The sequence below is a fragment of the Lampris incognitus genome, chromosome 14 (assembly GCF_029633865.1).
Source record: "Lampris incognitus isolate fLamInc1 chromosome 14, fLamInc1.hap2, whole genome shotgun sequence".
NCBI classification, from domain to species: Eukaryota; Metazoa; Chordata; class Actinopteri; order Lampriformes; family Lampridae; genus Lampris; species Lampris incognitus.
Genome location: NC_079224.1, coordinates 7,601,949 through 7,618,917, shown reverse-complemented (window position 1 = coordinate 7,618,917; position 16,969 = coordinate 7,601,949). Strand labels below are relative to the sequence as shown.

Genomic DNA, 16,969 nt, shown 5'->3' with positions numbered 1-16,969 from the left:
TCTGAAGTTGTCAATGAAGCTCAGTTTTTTGATTAGTGCGAGCAGAGGAAGCCAGGTATTTAATGCCAGCAAGCGGCTGAAACGTTCAATTCCTTTCCCTAAAGTGGGGATTAAACCTGGCACAGATATCTGAGCTGGGAGTTGTTGTAGAATGTCCATTAGGTGTATGAAGTCCCTTTTATAACACATCTGAGCCACGTGTCATTCCAGGACGAGTGTCATTTGTTCCAACATGCACAATGAGCGTATATGTGCCCAGATGGTTGAATAACACTTGTGGCAGTGTTTGGACCATGTCACTAACTGTAGCGCTGGGTAGACAGATGGTTTTCAACTTTGCTTTTAACATCTCTTATTATATGGTCACCTACCAGTACAGCCTTTGGCTTGATGTCTTGTCTACCTTGATTAACATCTTTTTTGAATATCCGGTGCGTGTTCTGCTGTGATGCTGCCTTTTTTTGATGATGTGACATTAGCTTTGGCGGCTATTGATCCTCTGGGTGCCGCCAAGAGAAGCTCCTCAAGGTCTTAGCTGTGTCACAGGCCGTGCCTGGATGGGTGTTAGCTTCTGAGCTAGCAGTGCTAATGCTAGCTGTGGCGTTAGCATTGTGCTCACTAACAGGCGGCTCATCCAAAATGATAAACCCGTTCCTCAGCTGAACCTCTGGTGAGACATTAGTAGAACTGTGCTTGTTGTGTCTGACTCTTCTTTTACCCCGGACAACGTCAGTACAGAGCTCTGGGTTTGATACTGCGGCTGTAGAGCAGGTCTTTGGTCTTGCTCCCTGGTTTAGCCAATAGCACATATCCAGATCCGATGTGGTGTTGGTCTCACGCGGGTTCGGACCGGACCAGGGAATAGTGTCCGCATAGTCACTGGCATGGTGCTCATTATGTCCGAAAGCCGCTTCGCGACATGCTTCATGTCCCTGGTTCTGATCGTCAGCCGGTTCCGGGACATCAGCTTGGGAAGCAGCAATCAGAGTGTCATTAAGTTTTTCATCCTCTTGTAGGCAGCACGGTGGCGCAGTGGTTAGCGCGGTCGCCTCATAGCAAGAAGGTTCTGGGTTCGAGCCCCGGGGTAGTTCAACCTTGGGGGTCGTCCCGGTTCACCCTCTATGTAGAGTTTGCACTTTGTCTACGTGGGTTTCCTCCGGGGGCTCCGGCTTCCTCCCAAAGACATGTAGGTCAGGTGAATTGGTGGTCACTAAATTGTCCCTAAGTGTGTGTGTGATGGCCTGACGGCCTGTCCAGGGTGTCTCCCCGCCTGCCGCCCAATGACTGCTGGGATAGGCTCCAGCATCCCCGCGACCCTGAGAGCAGGATAAGCGGCTTGGATAATGGATGGACGGCTCCTCTTGTATTTGGTAGAGCATAGAGATTCTTTTTTGAAGCTCATTGATTTTCTGGCTGAGCGTGGCACAGCTGGTGCATTCAGTGGAGGGGGAAGAGAGGGGAGGCATTTTTTTCCCAAAACAAAACAAAGCCTCCAAGGTGTCCAACTTTCTGAGAGCAATCTCCACTAAGAAAAACTCGTGTTTCAGCCTCAGTGCCATGGACAGACAGTCTCTCCTCTTCAAAGAGATTAAATCTGAAAACTCCGTAAAATCTGTGGTCACTTTTACAAATAATCTAGTTGATAAGCACTGCTCATGGAGAAGTAGCAAAAATTAACGAAAAAGTGGGAAAACTTGGAAAGTCAAAGAGCAAAGCGGAGAGCAAGAGCAAAAACATCTGCACTCTAGCGTGGGCGGGAGCTCAGATGAGACATTTCTATCCTGATGGGAGGGGTCTCTTCCGAGATGACAAGGCCCCCCATCCACAGGACATGAGGGGGGGGTCACTGAACGGTTTGATGAGGAAGAAAGAGATGTAAATCACATGCTATGGCCTTCACAGTCACCAGCTCTCAACCCAACCGAACACCTATGGGAGGTTTCGGACCGACGTGTGAAGACGGCGTTCTCCACCACCATCATCGAAACACCAAATGGGGGAATGTCTTCTGGACACCTTATACTAAGACACTTTAATGTTGGTTTGCCCTTTAATTTGTAGCCCGCCTTTACACACACACACACTATATATGTATATGGAGTACCCTTAAAAGGGGAAAATGAAGAGAAAGAGACGCATACGTCGCTTTTCCTTCGCTTCAATGTATCGAATGAGAAACAATGAACACTTTTAGGCTAACGTAATAATTACGATAATTTCGTAGCACTCCAGTGTCCAACTAGAGAGGCTAACTGCTATAGACCTGTATATGCTTTTAACTAAAATAAATCAATAACTCAATCATCTGTTAGTCTTTACCCAAAAGCAAATGATATTTTTTACCTCTCAGACGGTTTTAACTACAGTACTTCATATTTTTGATCAGTTTTTTAAGAGTATGTATTATATATTTATTCCCATGAAAAAGCATTATAATGTAATAATCCAGTTAATTATTTGCTCAGGGACGCGTTTTAACTTTGAACTATCAGACTCCACATTCATAAGAACCCCCCCACCCACCCACTGGGGGGCGCGCGAGCTCTCCGGAAGCTGGCTGGCTAGCTAGCATAAACCCCACGGAACTCGGCTAACGATTAGCACGTCCTTCCGCGGGCTAACTTCTCCGCTAGGAGACACGCGTGTCCTGCACATCGCCGACCTTGTAGCGTTATAACCGCTGCTTACGTCACAACGGCGGCACAGCTTGGATAATTACCTTAAAAAGGGGAAATGGAGAGAAAGAGACGGACACGTCGCCCCTCCGTCCCTTCCACGTACCGAATGAGGGAAAGGCAGCGCATGCGCCCCCCGTGCCGCCCCCTCCCCCCCGTGGCAAGCCTAGGCATTACCAGTCAAGCAACGAACCATTCACCCACAACGAATCGATCCCAGATTAAGTCTAAAGCGCTCTTAAATCCAAGAATATTAATGCTGTGGTGACAACGAAATGTTATAACTGTTATTTATTTGGAGTCAAAGCTACGATGAAAATAAAATGTATTTTACGCCAACAGATTTCCATCTGTCACATACGTATACATTGCTATTATTAACAGAGGGTACGTTAGCACCCTCTGTTGGTCAGGGTTTGAAACTTACTTTGTTGTGGTGAAATAATACTCGCAATAACTAGCTGAATCATCCATCCATCCATTATCTGAACTTCGTATCCTGCTCTCAGGGTCGCGGGGGATGCTGCAGCCTATCCCAGCAGCCATTGGGAGGCAGGCGGGGAGACGCCCTGGACAGGCCGCCAGGTCATCACAGGGCCCGCCCGCCCACCCGCCCACACACCCACCCACACACCCACACACACACACACACACACACAAGTCATCTGACCTACAGGTCTTTGGACTGTGGAAGGAAACCCATGCAGACACGGGGAGAACATGCAAACTCCACACAGAGGACGACCCGGGACGACCCACCAAGGCCGGACTACCCCGCGGCTCGAACCCAGGACCTTCTTGCTGCGAGGCGACCGTGCTAACCACTGCGCCACCGTGCCGCCCCTTGCTGAATCAATAAGTTCAAAACCTTTTCAAACAAAACATTACGGGTCTCTGCTGGACATAAGGCCTAAAGCTTACGGCGTGCATGTCCAACAAGTCCTCGCTCGCTGCGACTCAGCGACAACTGTGTTTTACATGCATAATAGTGTATCCTCGTTCTTGCACAAAGTACTTCCATCAGCTGAAATAGCTAAAAGTCAATATTAATGGAAGTGGCGTGAAACTCTCATTTCATAATGGGGAGTCAAGTAAACAAGGCACAGCCGACTACTTTATTTAGAAATTAATCTCGGGCAGAAATGCCAAAAATGTTCCCCCGTGCTCATTCTGGCCAAGGGCTTTAACGTCGACATTCCCCCGCTCTCCGCCTCGATCAATCACCTTAATGGAGTTTTTCTTGATTAGCTGCGCCCGTGGTTCTCAATCAGGTCCTCGGGTACCGCCGGCACTGCTGGTTTTCTCTTCTGCCAACCAGGTCATTACACTCGCCTGTTGCTCCAGTTACTCTAGCCTACATTCAGGGAGGTTTTTGACCTGGAATAACAGGTAGCTGCAATGAACGACCCAGTAAAGTCCAAAAAAAAAACAGCACTGGTACCTGAGGACCTGATTGAGAACCACTGATCCCTACCATTTGCACATTTCTCCTCGTCTAAACAGCATACATAAATGGAAAGGTATTTCAGGGGTTGCTCCATCGTTAGTTTGGGCCCGACGCTGGTGAAACACCCCTGTGATAGACTACTTCCTGCACGGCGAAGGACCAGCCAGAGTGGATGCGTGCCATGTGTACCTTATAAAGACGCCTAAATATACCCGTAAGGTGCAAATCCTGCTCAGATGAGCGGCTCGTGGTCACAGAGAAGTGAGCGGCCTCGGTGTGTGTGGTGCATATGAGGCGTGTATCTGCTATTTACCACAGAGACCCCTGACAAATGCTACAGTGAAGAAACAGCCCCCCCCCCCTCCCAGGGCTGTCTCCAGACAAACATGTTGTGATTGCAGCGCAGGAATCCATAACGCCGGGGTTATGCAACGCCAGGATCGCCTTGTTTGCTCGCCGGGCTGATAAGGGGGACCTTAACCGAAGGTCTCCCTCGGAATATTTCATGTTTACTGTTTTTGAATGGTGTCAGAGTATGGCAAATCGATGTCGCTTCATGACTCACCGCATGACTCGGCCGCCAAATGTCGCGTCACATCTCAGCGCACGTCAACGTATGCCCGTTCCCTCCCCGTTTACGTGGACAATTATCGGCCATCCACGATTAACTGGCTTATTTCATATAATGGCGGCGTTTGCAGCATGGTTTTCTTCACTTCATGGGACAGAGTCAACCTAAAGGTCTGGCGAAAACACAGGGGCTGAGGTTGTTTTGATGTACAGTCACTTTATGTCCCAGAGTCAATATTGACGGCGGCCCTCGGTGAACCTGCATCTACGCACTTTCATGCAGGGTCATCCACCCATTACGGCAAACTTCAAAAATATTTAATATCTTTAGTCACTGTGTCAAACATTAACCCCTATGGGGGCCAGATTATCATATAAATACGGGCCGGTTCAAGGGAATCACTTCAGAAGGACAACCACGTCCACACACATACGATACACAGCTCATTCCAAGACCGTCGATTCCTGAAGACGGGATATGTCTGGATTACACGGGAAGCAGATGCTTGTGGCGGCATTGTCTTTGGCTCTATTGGCGGCGGGGAGGTGCTCCCCGGTGGTGGGACCCGAGCCCATCCGCTGTGCCCCCTGCACGCAAGACAAACTGAGCGACTGTCCCGCCATCCCCTCCAGCTGCAAGCAGGTCCTGAGAGAGCCCGGCTGCGGCTGCTGCATGGCCTGCGCGCTGGAGAAGGGGGCGTCGTGCGGTGTGCACACGGCCCACTGCGCTGAGGGTCTCCGCTGCACCCCCCGACCCGAAGAGTCCAGGCCTCTCCACGCCCTCACCAGAGGACAGGGGGTCTGCACGGAGCACCAGGGACAAGGTACTACTGTTGGGTCAAGCCTCTCCATTCCTCTCGCTGCAGTATTTCTTGTTTTGCATCCTTGCTTATTGATATATATATATATATATATATATATATATATATATATATACACACATATGTATATATATATACACACACACACACACACATATATATATATAATGGTTTTCTGAGCTTGAGAGCAGACGTGTGTGTATATGTGATATATATATGTGTGTGTATACATATAGATACATATACATACATACATACATACATACATACACACACACACACACACACACACACACACACACACACACACACACACACATACATATAGTCTTTTTCCAAAACTGTCAATGGTGTTGTGAGTGCTCGACTAATGAGGAGTGGAATATATACATACATATATATATATATACATATATACACACACATACACACATATTTACACACACACATATGTATATGTATATGTATATGTATGCATAAACCCAACGCTGGATTGATGCAAAAATGTTTCACAAAAGATTTCTTCCAACTCCACAGACGAAGTAGACCGTGCCCTTGAGCATGGCCCCCTGCACTACCTCTTCGGGGTCAATGCCCCCTCCGACCCCCGAGACACTGTTGAGGTCCAGGAGAGTATCAAGGCCAAGGTCAATGCCATCCGCAGCAAACTGATGCAGCAGGTGAGGACACAAACACATCAACTTGACCATTCTAGTGAGCTATAGTGAGACTGACTATGTTACCTCCCCACCACAAGAGGGAGCGCTTGTTTTTTACAGGGTCAGCTAATCTGGAGGAAAAAAAAAACATTAGCTGATGAATGGGATCTATCTCACAGTCGTGATGGGGCCTGAATATGAATTATATAACACACTTGGCATCAAATGGCTTTTTCACACAGCTCTCCGTGTTCCTGCAGGGCCCCTGTCACATTGAACTACACGAGGCCCTGGATATCATAGCGAGCTCTCAGCAGACGCAAGGGGAGAAGTTCACCAACTTCTATCTCCCCAACTGTGACAAGCATGGCTACTACAAGTCCAAACAGGTGACGACACTATGTTCCGTTTCTTCCCCCAATCGGCTCCGTGCATAGCTGTAGTCCACTGACTTCCGGTTTCCACTGCGGCGGTCATACCAGTTTCCTGTTTGTTGACAGTGGCATATTTCTCGCGATGCCTGCAAGATTTACCACGGATAAATGTCAACCACATGCACACAACTTTCACCTGCACCTCCCAGCAAACGGGTGACAAGTTTCAAGTTGTACATACCAAGTTACGTCCACCATTATGGGGACGAGCGGGCGAACTTTCTGCGCTTGTCGTTGACGTTTATCGCGCCAACAAACAGGAAACTGGTATGACCGCCGCAGTAGAAACCGGAAGTCAGTGGACTACGGTTACGCGCAGAGCCGATTCAAACCTCAATTCATTTCACGGTTGAATTTGAAACGGCTGACTGACGTGTTCATGAACGTGCCGTGTCCTCTCCCTCTTCTGCCCTGTTTCTCCTTCAGTGTGAGTCGTCTCTCACCGGGCCTCCGGCTCGCTGCTGGTGCGTCTCCCCCTGGAACGGGAAAAGGGTCCCGGGATCGAATGACCTCCTCGGGGATACGGAGTGCCATCAAGAACTCACCCACTGAAGCGTGGGCACTTATCACTCACGAAATACACACACGCACACACACACACACACACACACGCACACACACACACACACACACACCAACGAGACAAACAGATAAGTAATGACGAGACTGTCCTCCTATTACGACCTATAGTCGCGTTTTAAACTTAAGCGCCCTCTAGCGGACGTGCTGCCAATAGCAATCTTAGTTACTATACTAGACGGCGAAACGACACAAAAACGCCCTGACTACACATTCTATTGTGTTCTCAAATCGTTTTTATCACTATTTACTGACGACTTACCTTTATTAGCCTGTCTGTGAGCCGTTGTAAAGAGGATGTCAACACGAAGATAACAATGCACAGAGGCGAAAAGTATCTGTGGCATATCTCCTGCCGCCGGTAGGGGGCGCTAATTTAGGAAACGCTGCTGTGGGTCGTATTAGAGGGTATACGACCTCTGTGGTCGTATGGGTTGGAGGACTTGCAGGTAATGACACACTGCATTGCTCATAGTTGACTTGCAGTTACGTACACTTCGGGTGGATTCTGACCTGTGTACAACCGCTATATAATTGACCTCCCGTCCACAAATACACATTCATTCACATGCTCACGCACCACACCAGATCTTATTTCAGAGAGGAAAGTTCTTCCGCCTACTGTGATGATATATGTATTGAGACTTATTTATTCTAAACTTATATATGCTGGCTAGCGCGGACCATTTGTAATTTTTAGATTTTTTTTTTTATATGCTTGCCTATATATTTTTTTTCTCAATTGTAAATAGGGCAACACTGTATACATTTGTGTTTCTGACTAAATAACTCCATTGCTGAAGACCACAGGTCCTGCAGCTCTGCCGGGCCCGTTTCAGAGTCTGCAGGACTCATTCATTCATTCGTTCGCTGATTCATTCAGAAATGGAACAGAGCGCGTGCGCAAAACAACACAGCCACTCGTTCACGCGAACACTTTGACAGTGTTGGAATGTATCTTCATTGACGTTTCCTCAATGGGTAGGTTGGGGGGGGTGGGGGGGTGGGGGGTACTTAAAAGTGCCACAAGTATGTGCGCGTGGTGACCAAGCGCAAACATATCAGAGCTCATCCGCCGTGAGGTCTGAGCCGGGCTACCTTTGCATTTGTCTACCTCTACCGGTCTCTGCGGGTCTACAGGTTCTAACAGAGGCTCTTCTCCCCCTTCCTCTGCCACAACTCTTCCTCACACCAGGACTTTTTTTTTTATTATTATTATTATTTGTTCGAGAGGGAGCCTCCGACTACTTTCTCGAGACTTCCTGTGCCGCGTAGAATGTCTGTATTTATTATGGTGACGTGTGATGTTGTGACGTGTACACGCTTTTCGTTTGTTGTCGACGTCAGGGCGCCTGCTTGATCCTGACCCCTGTCTGCCGACCATGCTGCTATTTTGGGTTTTTCTTTTTCCCGTGAGATACACGTCACTCTTTTTGATTCCACTGAGGTGCTTTCAATAAATGTTTTTAAACCTGATAATGGGATCGGTTCTGTATGTATGCACCACACGAGGCGCTCGACACGCCGAATCCCAGCAGAACGACCAAGGCGGTCATTTTGACGGTTTGGGATTTTCAAAGTTTAATAACTTTACACACACACACAAAAGAGATACAGACCTGCCACTCCGTCAATGCTCCTAAAACTGTACATATTTGCATTGTGAGTTTTAGATCAATTGCACAAAAAAAGTTATCTACTTAAAACGACCATGAGCGGTCAAAGAGACGGCGCGTCATTTGTGCGTCATCGTGCGCGTCGTGTCGCTGTTTATGACGCGTGTTGGTGGCGTCATTTCCTTCGTGAAGTTCGTTGCTCTGTCCTAGAAACACACCAGCGCCCCCAGTGGAGAGATACAGCCTAAACTTGATGTGTGATTATGTCCAACGTGTCTGGTTACAGACGCGCCATGACTACCACCGAGGCGCTGCAGTATTTACAGGCGTTGGACAGCGGCCATTTTAAGTTCGAAAAATAGTATTAAAGTTGTTAAAATGTTAATTTTGGTGTCAGTTAGTTTCATAACAGACATACCAACACATGTAATGCATTTATATCTCAACTGGGTATTTATCTTGACAGAATATAGAGTTTAAAAACCGTGGAGGTCATTTTGACCGCCCATGGTCGTTGTTTGGGACTGTTTCAATGGTTATTTTCGATTCTTTTTTTCAAATTTCACTTTTTATAGGCCTTGTTAGGTTTGTTAGATTAGCAACATGTGTTTCCTGTTTTATTTTTCAGGTCATATTTTCACTTTTTCAATTTTGCTATTCGTGTTCCACCATGTCTCTCTGAAGTTTAAATTGTGTAAAAATAGTATTATAGTTGTTAAAATATTAATTTAGGTGTCAGTTAGTTTCCTAACAAACATACTAACACATGCAATGCATCAATATCTCGACTGGATATTTATCTTGACAGAATACAGAGTTTAAAACTCGGCGGTCATTTTGACCGCCCACGGTCGTTTTAGGTAGGAGTGAGATCCTGGTCCTTCTAGAGACAGAGAAACACCCCCCACCCCCACCCACCCCCTCGAGATTACATACAGTGCATGGATCGGTTTATACTGCCTTTATTAATGAAAAATAGACCTCTGAGGGCTGCATTGTACACGCATAGCTGCAGCATATGTGCCCGGGCTCAGGCACGTGTGCATGATGGAAAATCATCGCTGAAAACAACAACAACACCTAAAAGTGAATACAGGGTTTGGAGATACGGTTTTGCGGCCTTTATCCCAACAATTCGGTTTATGCAAAGTGACAGAAAGACGGCAGTGGCCACAGTATAGGTAAACGCCACCACCCTCTGCCCGTGGCTGGAAATCCAGCGTAACAAGTGTATACGCACTGTAGTGCGAGAGCTGCATGGAGAACTCCCGGTCCGTCTCCCCTCGGAGGTGTCCGGAGGAGCAGGAGGTGAAGGGAATAAATAGCTGTTGTGTAAAGCAGAAATGCGTAGTAAGGCAACTGGGGGAGGCACCTGAGCTGCACCGCGAGGTCTTGGCCTCTGCAGCACCCGTGCAACTCGCTCTGCAAGACGCTTTTATACTTACGCCTTGTGTGTCCGTCTTACTAGCGCCCGTGATCGTACACACAGCTACGCCACATACCGCTTCTTCTCATAAAAAAAATACACTCAGAATTGCAATGGTACAAATATGGTTACACATCGTAAGCATGCACGTAATGTATAGTGCCACTTCATTGTGCGTAAGTGTGGGAACCTTCCATCGATTGGTTGTGACGTGTTTAAAAGCGTCGGTGGTCAAATGTTCACAATTGTCAAGTCTTTGCGATACAAATCGATGAGGCGCGTCCTCGTCTCCGAAAGGCCGGAGGCCAGGTTCGAGCTGACCGACGAAGCAGACCGAGGGTTTGTTCATGAGCTGCAGGGTCGAGAAAAAGGAGGCCCCCCCCTCCCTCCCGTCCCCTCCTGCCGTTTAACTCTGCTCTGCCTCAGAAGAAGAAAGGTCCCTTGGGTAACACAGATGCAAACAGCAGCCGTCCGCATATCGGCCGAACCATCTCTTGACCTCTCTCCCGATATCCCCCCCCTGGTGTCTCCGTTTGTTTACGATTCTCCTTCGCTTCCCTCCGTCCCTGCCTGCTCTGGCTCCTACTGGCTCTCGGAGTTGTGGTGCTGGGCGTCTCCTCGCTCCTTCCCATCAAAACCTGGCAAGGGCTGCCCGTATTTGTCCACACACCAGCAGAAACCTCGCTTTCTACCTTTGGACGGACGACACTGTGGACGAAGGAGAGGCCAAGATGAAGACACAGAGAGAGATGGAGAGGGAGAGAGAGAGAGAAGAAACAAAAGCAGAGATTGCAGCTAAATAGATGATGATGATGATGATGATGATGATGATGGAGAACAGCAGTAGTTAAGAGGTATTAATGGACAGATTGTGCTGAGTAGATGCAGACTTGGCTGTCCAACAGGCTGTGGTATTTTGAGCCACCTTAATGGTCCACCTCCTGTTTTACACACACACACACACACACACACACACACACACACACACACACACACACACACACACACACACACACACACACACACACACACACACACACACACGGACCTTAAAGGTAAACAGAAACCTGGTAAAATATTTGCTTAGTCCCGTTTGTGAACAACTGAGGAGGAAGATCTATTTTCAGAAGCCGGTGGCCAGTACAAATCATCTGTTGCTGATTATACCCCACAGCTCCAAATTATGGGTACAACAAATGACTTACAGAGTCTGTGGAGCTACCCAAAGGCTGTTATTTTACTGCCAATTTTACTAAAGGTCAACCTCCACTCTAGTAAAACATGCAGTCATTCATTTGAAGGGCAAAAGCAACTGTGCAGCCTCTCCACAGAGGAGTCGGGGTTAATCTGAATGGAAGTTGCCCCTACACAGTCTCAATATGCAATGCCGCGCGGGTGGGGGTGGGGGTGACCGGGTGTCATATCTGACCTGCAGTTGCAGTTCGTTTACCTCCAGACCATTGAATTTTATATTAGAAATGCTTTTTCTATAACAAGCATGCATGCATCCTGATGCATGCTTGTGCAGAAGCATGCATCCTGACTGCATTTTGCAGGGAACTGCACCAGAAAGCGGTTTTACATCGGAATTGCAGGGACAACAATACAGATTGAGTCTAAGTCTCTAAACGTGTGTGCGTTACACTCTTTGCTTATTGCTAATAAGGAATGCTGGCTTAAGGTCACGCAGACCTCCAGGGGAAACTGGCACGAGATGGCCAACACTCCCCGCGAGTGCACGAAGGCCTCCGTACACTAGGCCCGTTCTGCACAAGCAAAGACAATGAGCCCGGCGTCGAGATGCGGGTTATGAGATGATTGCGGGTCAAGGGGAACACGTTCATTAGGCAGGAGAGACTGCTATGTAATAAGAAAAGCTGCTTTGGCGATGCTGTGGAGCCTTAAGTGCATCCATATGAATGCGTCACAACCGCCCATTTATTACAAACCGATCGTGGGTGGACCACGCGAGCGTCGGGACGGCTGCAGCTCTATTTCTGTGCCTGCTCCTCTAAAGTCCGGCAATTATGGGGCGAGCGCGTCGGGTGCCGGCGCCCACCTTGACGTCTGTCTCCCTGGGAGGGTTCCTGTTAAACGGCCGTCGTCCCAGCCGTCATCCCCACTGGGGTTTGGCCCCTTGTGGTTCCTGCCTTTAGAGCCAGCGGCTAGGGTCTACCTCACTGGCGTGGTGGTGTAATGATGAAGCTCTAATAACTACCAATGGACTACAGGACAACTACAAATCTATAATTGGGCTCCCAGGGATCCAGATCTATGCTGGGCTTGAGTCGCCGTACCGTAACGTTCAGTCTTCATTAACGTGGCTCGTAAGGAAAAGGAGGCGCGTCCAAAAATGGGTGGCGCTCGAGTCTTTTCAAACGGTGCAAAGAAGTTGATTTCTCCCTTTTTTATATATATAATCTGGATTATATAAGTCATCCTATACCTGTGTTGGTGTTTTACCTGTTTTTTCTTATAGAAGCCCTTCTTGTCACAGTTAGGGATGCGGAAACCTCTCGGGTTGAGAATGTCTGTGATCTTGAGGCTGCTGAGGACGCTCTCCATCTCCCTGCGACAGGGACCCTGGCGAAGACGAACACATGTGAGCACTTACGACCGCCAGCATTTCATCATCTCCGTCTTCTCCCCACTTCACAAATCATGAAACGCTAATATACAGAACGACATTATTACAGCCCGGGAAAATCTGCTGGCACGTCGTAATTCGACACGACTATCCCAGCTTCTCAGATTGCTGACAAATGTGACTGGAGCTGCACCGCGCTGCCCCGTCTCTAATGCCTCAACAATAGTGGGCCCAGCATCAAAGCGGTGATGATTGGGAAATGGATTCATCCGACCAACTTGTGGGGGCCTTACGAGCTTGCCAAAGCTGCTTAGGACTCACTGCACTTCACACAAAAGGATACAGCGGACAAAGTGAATTCAAAGACCTCCAACACAGAGCAGACAGGCTTGTCCGCAAGTCCCCATAGTGCTCCAGTCACTAATCAAAGTGGTAAGCCAAAGCCCATTACTAGTGCACTCTCACTTCTCTGGCCAGGGAGGAGTTTAAAATAGCAGCAGGGCTTCCAAACAGGCCCTCGCATAGACCAATCCATCATTCACGTTCTCTCCCGGACGCCTTGCGGCCAAACAACCGCCTGACCCAGGTCAGCCGCAGGGCCACCGTACCACCAACTTTCGCTGGCCTGCTTGCCTTTCTGCTGCTCGCCATGCCTGCCGGCCATCAGCATCGCCACCTCAGAATAGTTCGGAAAAACAACACCAAAACACAGAGGTGGCGGGAGAGAGGGAGGGGGGGGGACGACATTCCTCGGTTCTCTCTGGAAGGTGAATATATATATATATATATATATATATATAGTGTCTACGGTACTTACATACTCCGGCTCCTGTTTGGCCTCCAGCAGGGAGAAGTTCTGCTGGTCGGTACTGAGCGGTCCGGGCAGCTCCTCCAGCTTGAAGCTGCGGGCCCTCTTCTGCTGATCCCGTCGCAGGACTTCCGCTTTGGTGGACTGTAAGAGGGAGTGCAGAGGAGGTCGCAGGGGTCCGGTGGGTCTGCAAGTGCTGTACGAGGTCTCCAGAGCCGGGCCGGTGGAGTTCCTCTCCTCTTCCCGATCTCCGTTGTTCTCTGCTGAGAGTTGGAGGGAAACAATCGTCAAAAACAAAACAAAACATCATGCTTTGTTAATTGACAACTTGAATTCTTGAAGTTTCGAACATGGGCATGTTATTACTTGTGTTGTTACAGAGTTTGCACAATATGTGACATGTAACCGGTTATTTTGTTGCCCGGTGCGGGATTCGATACGTCGTGTACTGCACCACAAGGCGACGTCACTAACCGCTCGGCTAAAGGGTCAGACCCGTTAGCTAGAGGGCTAACGTGTCTTATTAGTAGTTTACACTCACTATTTCCATTTGTTCTTGTATTCCTGCCTCTGTATTTTATTTGGTTACTTTAGCATGTTCGAACAGAACGGAAACGGAAGTTGTTTTTTTTTAAGTCTGCAAATTCAAATGTGACAGATCCCCCCCCCCCGGATGTAAAAGACAAGGCATTATTGGGTCAGTTACTGCAATGGCTTTTTAAGGGTCCACGCGCACACCGAGACGGGGCAGATGTCCACTGTTGTGACTCTGACAGGGAAGGACCCTTCACTGAGTGACTGGATCCAGTTCAGGGATCAGGGATCGGCAACACTTCCTTTGTCGTTTCACATCGTTTCCCCACAGCAGTGCAACACAACGACAAAAAACACGCATCCCAAAACGACAAGAACACACATCCTAACACAGTGTTTCTCAACCCAGTCCTCGAGGACCCCCTATCCTGCAGATTTTCTTTGCAACCCTGAATAGGTACCTGTTTGTAGTTATTCAACCAATCAGCAATGAATTTTGTCAGACGTTGCACACTTTGCATAATTAAGTGCTGCGAGATGATTGGTCGAGTGAGTACAAGCAGGGCTACCTATGCAGGGTTACAATGAAAACCTGCAGGATAGGGGGTCCTTGAGGACTGGGTTGAGAAACACTGTGGACCTAACACATATTATGTAGCACTAAAAATGTGCAGCGACTTTTATTTTGAAACAGCCATTAGGACGAGAAACACAAGAAGAAGAAAAACGTACTCCGGAAGGAGTGGAGTAAGCGAGCCTCTTGAGCGCGCGGTTCCTGACGTCAGAAGCGCGCAGCCCGTAAGAGTTGTTCCTTGTAAGTAGCTGAAGTATTAAATAAACTTCCAAGCGTGTGAACTTAACTAACGGTCTGTGTCGGTGCCCCCGGATTTAACCATTACGATATCTTAACTAACACACACATCTCCAAACTGAAACAGAAAAATCGCTGTCCAAGGGAGCGAACGCCAGCCAGTAGTTAGCAGTTAGCTTAGCCTGTCCCGCTTCCGCGTCCTGTCAGACCGCCCTCGGTGTTACCAGAACTGCCGGTCTGCGTGGGCTAGCAGTTAGCTTAGCCTGCCCCGCCTCCGCGTCCTGTCAGACCGCCCTCGGTGTTATTGGAACTGCTGGTCTGCATGGGCTAGCAGTTAGCTTAGCCTGCCCCGCTTCCGCGTCCTGTCAGACCGCCCTCGGTGTTTTCTCTTCGGGTGCAGCTCCCGGCAGGGGCCGTGGTCCCTGGGCCAACACCGGACGCAGCACACTAGGCTCCCCCAGCCAGACCCCCGCCTCGACACACCTCCCCGCACTCCAACCCACGACACTGAACACACAGTCAACGCCAGGCGAGGCCGCCGCCGGACCGCCCTCAGTGTTACCGGAACTGCCGGTCTGCGTGGGCTAGCAGTTAGCTTAGCCTGCCCCACTTCCGCGTCCTGTCAGACCGCCCTCGGTTTTTCCTCTTTGGGTGCAGCTCCGGGCAGGGGCCGTGGTCCCTGGGCCCACACCGGACGCAGCACACCAGGATCCCCCAGCCAGACCCCCGCCTCGACACACCTCCCCGCACTCAAACCCACGACACTGAACACACAGTCAACGCCAGGCGAGGCCGCCGCCGGACCGCCCTCAGTGTTACCGGAACTGACGGTCTGCATGGGCTAGCAGTTAGCTTAGCCTGCCCCGCTTCCGCGTCCTGTCAGACCACCCTCAGTGTTTCCTCTTCGGGTGCAGCTCCCGGCAGGGGCCGTGGTCCCTGGGCCCACACCGGACGCAGCACACCAGGCTCCCCCAGCCAGACCCCCGCCTCGACACACCTCCCCGCACTCCAACCCACGACACTAAACACACAGTCAACGCCAGGTGAGGCCGCTGCCGGACCGCCCTCCATGTTACCGGACCTGCCGGTCTGCATGGGCTAGCAGTTAGCTTAGCCTGCCCCGCTTCCGCGTCCTGTCAGACCGCCCTCGGTGTTTCCTCTTCGGGTGCAGCTCCAAGCAGGGGCCGTGGTCCCTGGGCCCACACCGGACGCAGCACACCAGGCTCCCCCAGCCAGACCCCCGCCTCGACACACCTCCCCACACTCCAACCCATGACACTGAACACACAGTCAACGCCAGGTGAGGCCGCCGCCGGACTGCCCTCCGTGTTACCGGAACTGCTGGTCTGCATGGGCTAGCAGTTAGCTTAGCCTGCCCCGCTTCCGCGTCCTGTCAGACCGCCCTCGGTGTTATTGGAACTGCCGGTCTGCATGGGCTAGCAGTTAGCTTAGCCTGCCCCGCTTCCGCGTCCTGTCAGACTGCCCTCGGTGTTTCCTCTTTGGGTGCAGCTCCGGTCAGGGGCCGTGGTCCCTGGGCCCACACCGGACGCAGCACCCCAGGCTCCCCCTGCCAGACCCCCGCCTCGACACACCTCCCCGCACTCCAACCCACGACACTAAACACACAGTCAACGCCAGGTGAGGCCGCTGCCGGACCGCCCTCCATGTTACCGGACCTGCCGGTCTGCATGGGCTAGCAGTTAGCTTAGCCTGCCCCGCTTCCGCGTCCTGTCAGACCGCCCTCGGTGTTTCCTCTTCGGGTGCAGCTCCAAGCAGGGGCCGTGGTCCCTGGGCCCACACCGGACGCAGCACACCAGGCTCCCCCAGCCAGACCCCCGCCTCGACACACCTCCCCACACTCCAACCCACGACACTGAACACACAGTCAACGCCAGGTGAGGCCGCCGCCGGACTGCCCTCCGTGTTACCGGAACTGCCGGTCTGCATGGGCTAGCAGTTAGCTTAGCCTGCCCCGCTTCCGCGTCCTGTCAGACCGCCCTCG

General features: G+C 50.2%; 2 protein-coding genes across 3 annotated transcripts in view; one reads left to right on the top strand and one right to left on the bottom strand.

Moving 5' to 3' along the window:
- The first annotated feature begins 5,113 nt into the window (after window positions 1–5,113).
- On the top strand, window positions 5,114–8,161 carry igfbp1b (insulin-like growth factor binding protein 1b). Of its 2 annotated transcripts, none has more exons than XM_056292886.1 (4): window positions 5,114–5,516; window positions 6,051–6,193; window positions 6,433–6,561; window positions 7,033–8,161. In XM_056292886.1, the coding sequence occupies exons 1-4, from the start codon at window positions 5,171–5,173 to the stop codon at window positions 7,156–7,158; spliced, it is 744 nt and encodes a 247-aa protein (XP_056148861.1). In that variant the 5' UTR covers window positions 5,114–5,170; the 3' UTR covers window positions 7,159–8,161. The 2 variants fall into 2 exon arrangements, with proteins under 2 accessions (XP_056148861.1, XP_056148860.1); XM_056292885.1 differs by having other exon boundaries at window positions 6,415–6,561.
- A 2,607-nt stretch (window positions 8,162–10,768) lies between these two features.
- The window catches only part of LOC130123647 (insulin-like growth factor-binding protein 3), a 12,746-nt gene continuing 6,545 nt past the window's right edge, over window positions 10,769–16,969 (bottom strand). The window contains exons 2-4 of the mRNA XM_056292884.1: window positions 13,632–13,885; window positions 12,691–12,810; window positions 10,769–10,935 (exon numbers count right to left, since the gene is read on the bottom strand). Coding sequence (XP_056148859.1) covers window positions 10,810–10,935; window positions 12,691–12,810; window positions 13,632–13,885 — 500 coding nt within the window. The 3' untranslated portion in view covers window positions 10,769–10,809. The remainder of the gene's footprint in view (window positions 10,936–12,690; window positions 12,811–13,631; window positions 13,886–16,969) is intronic.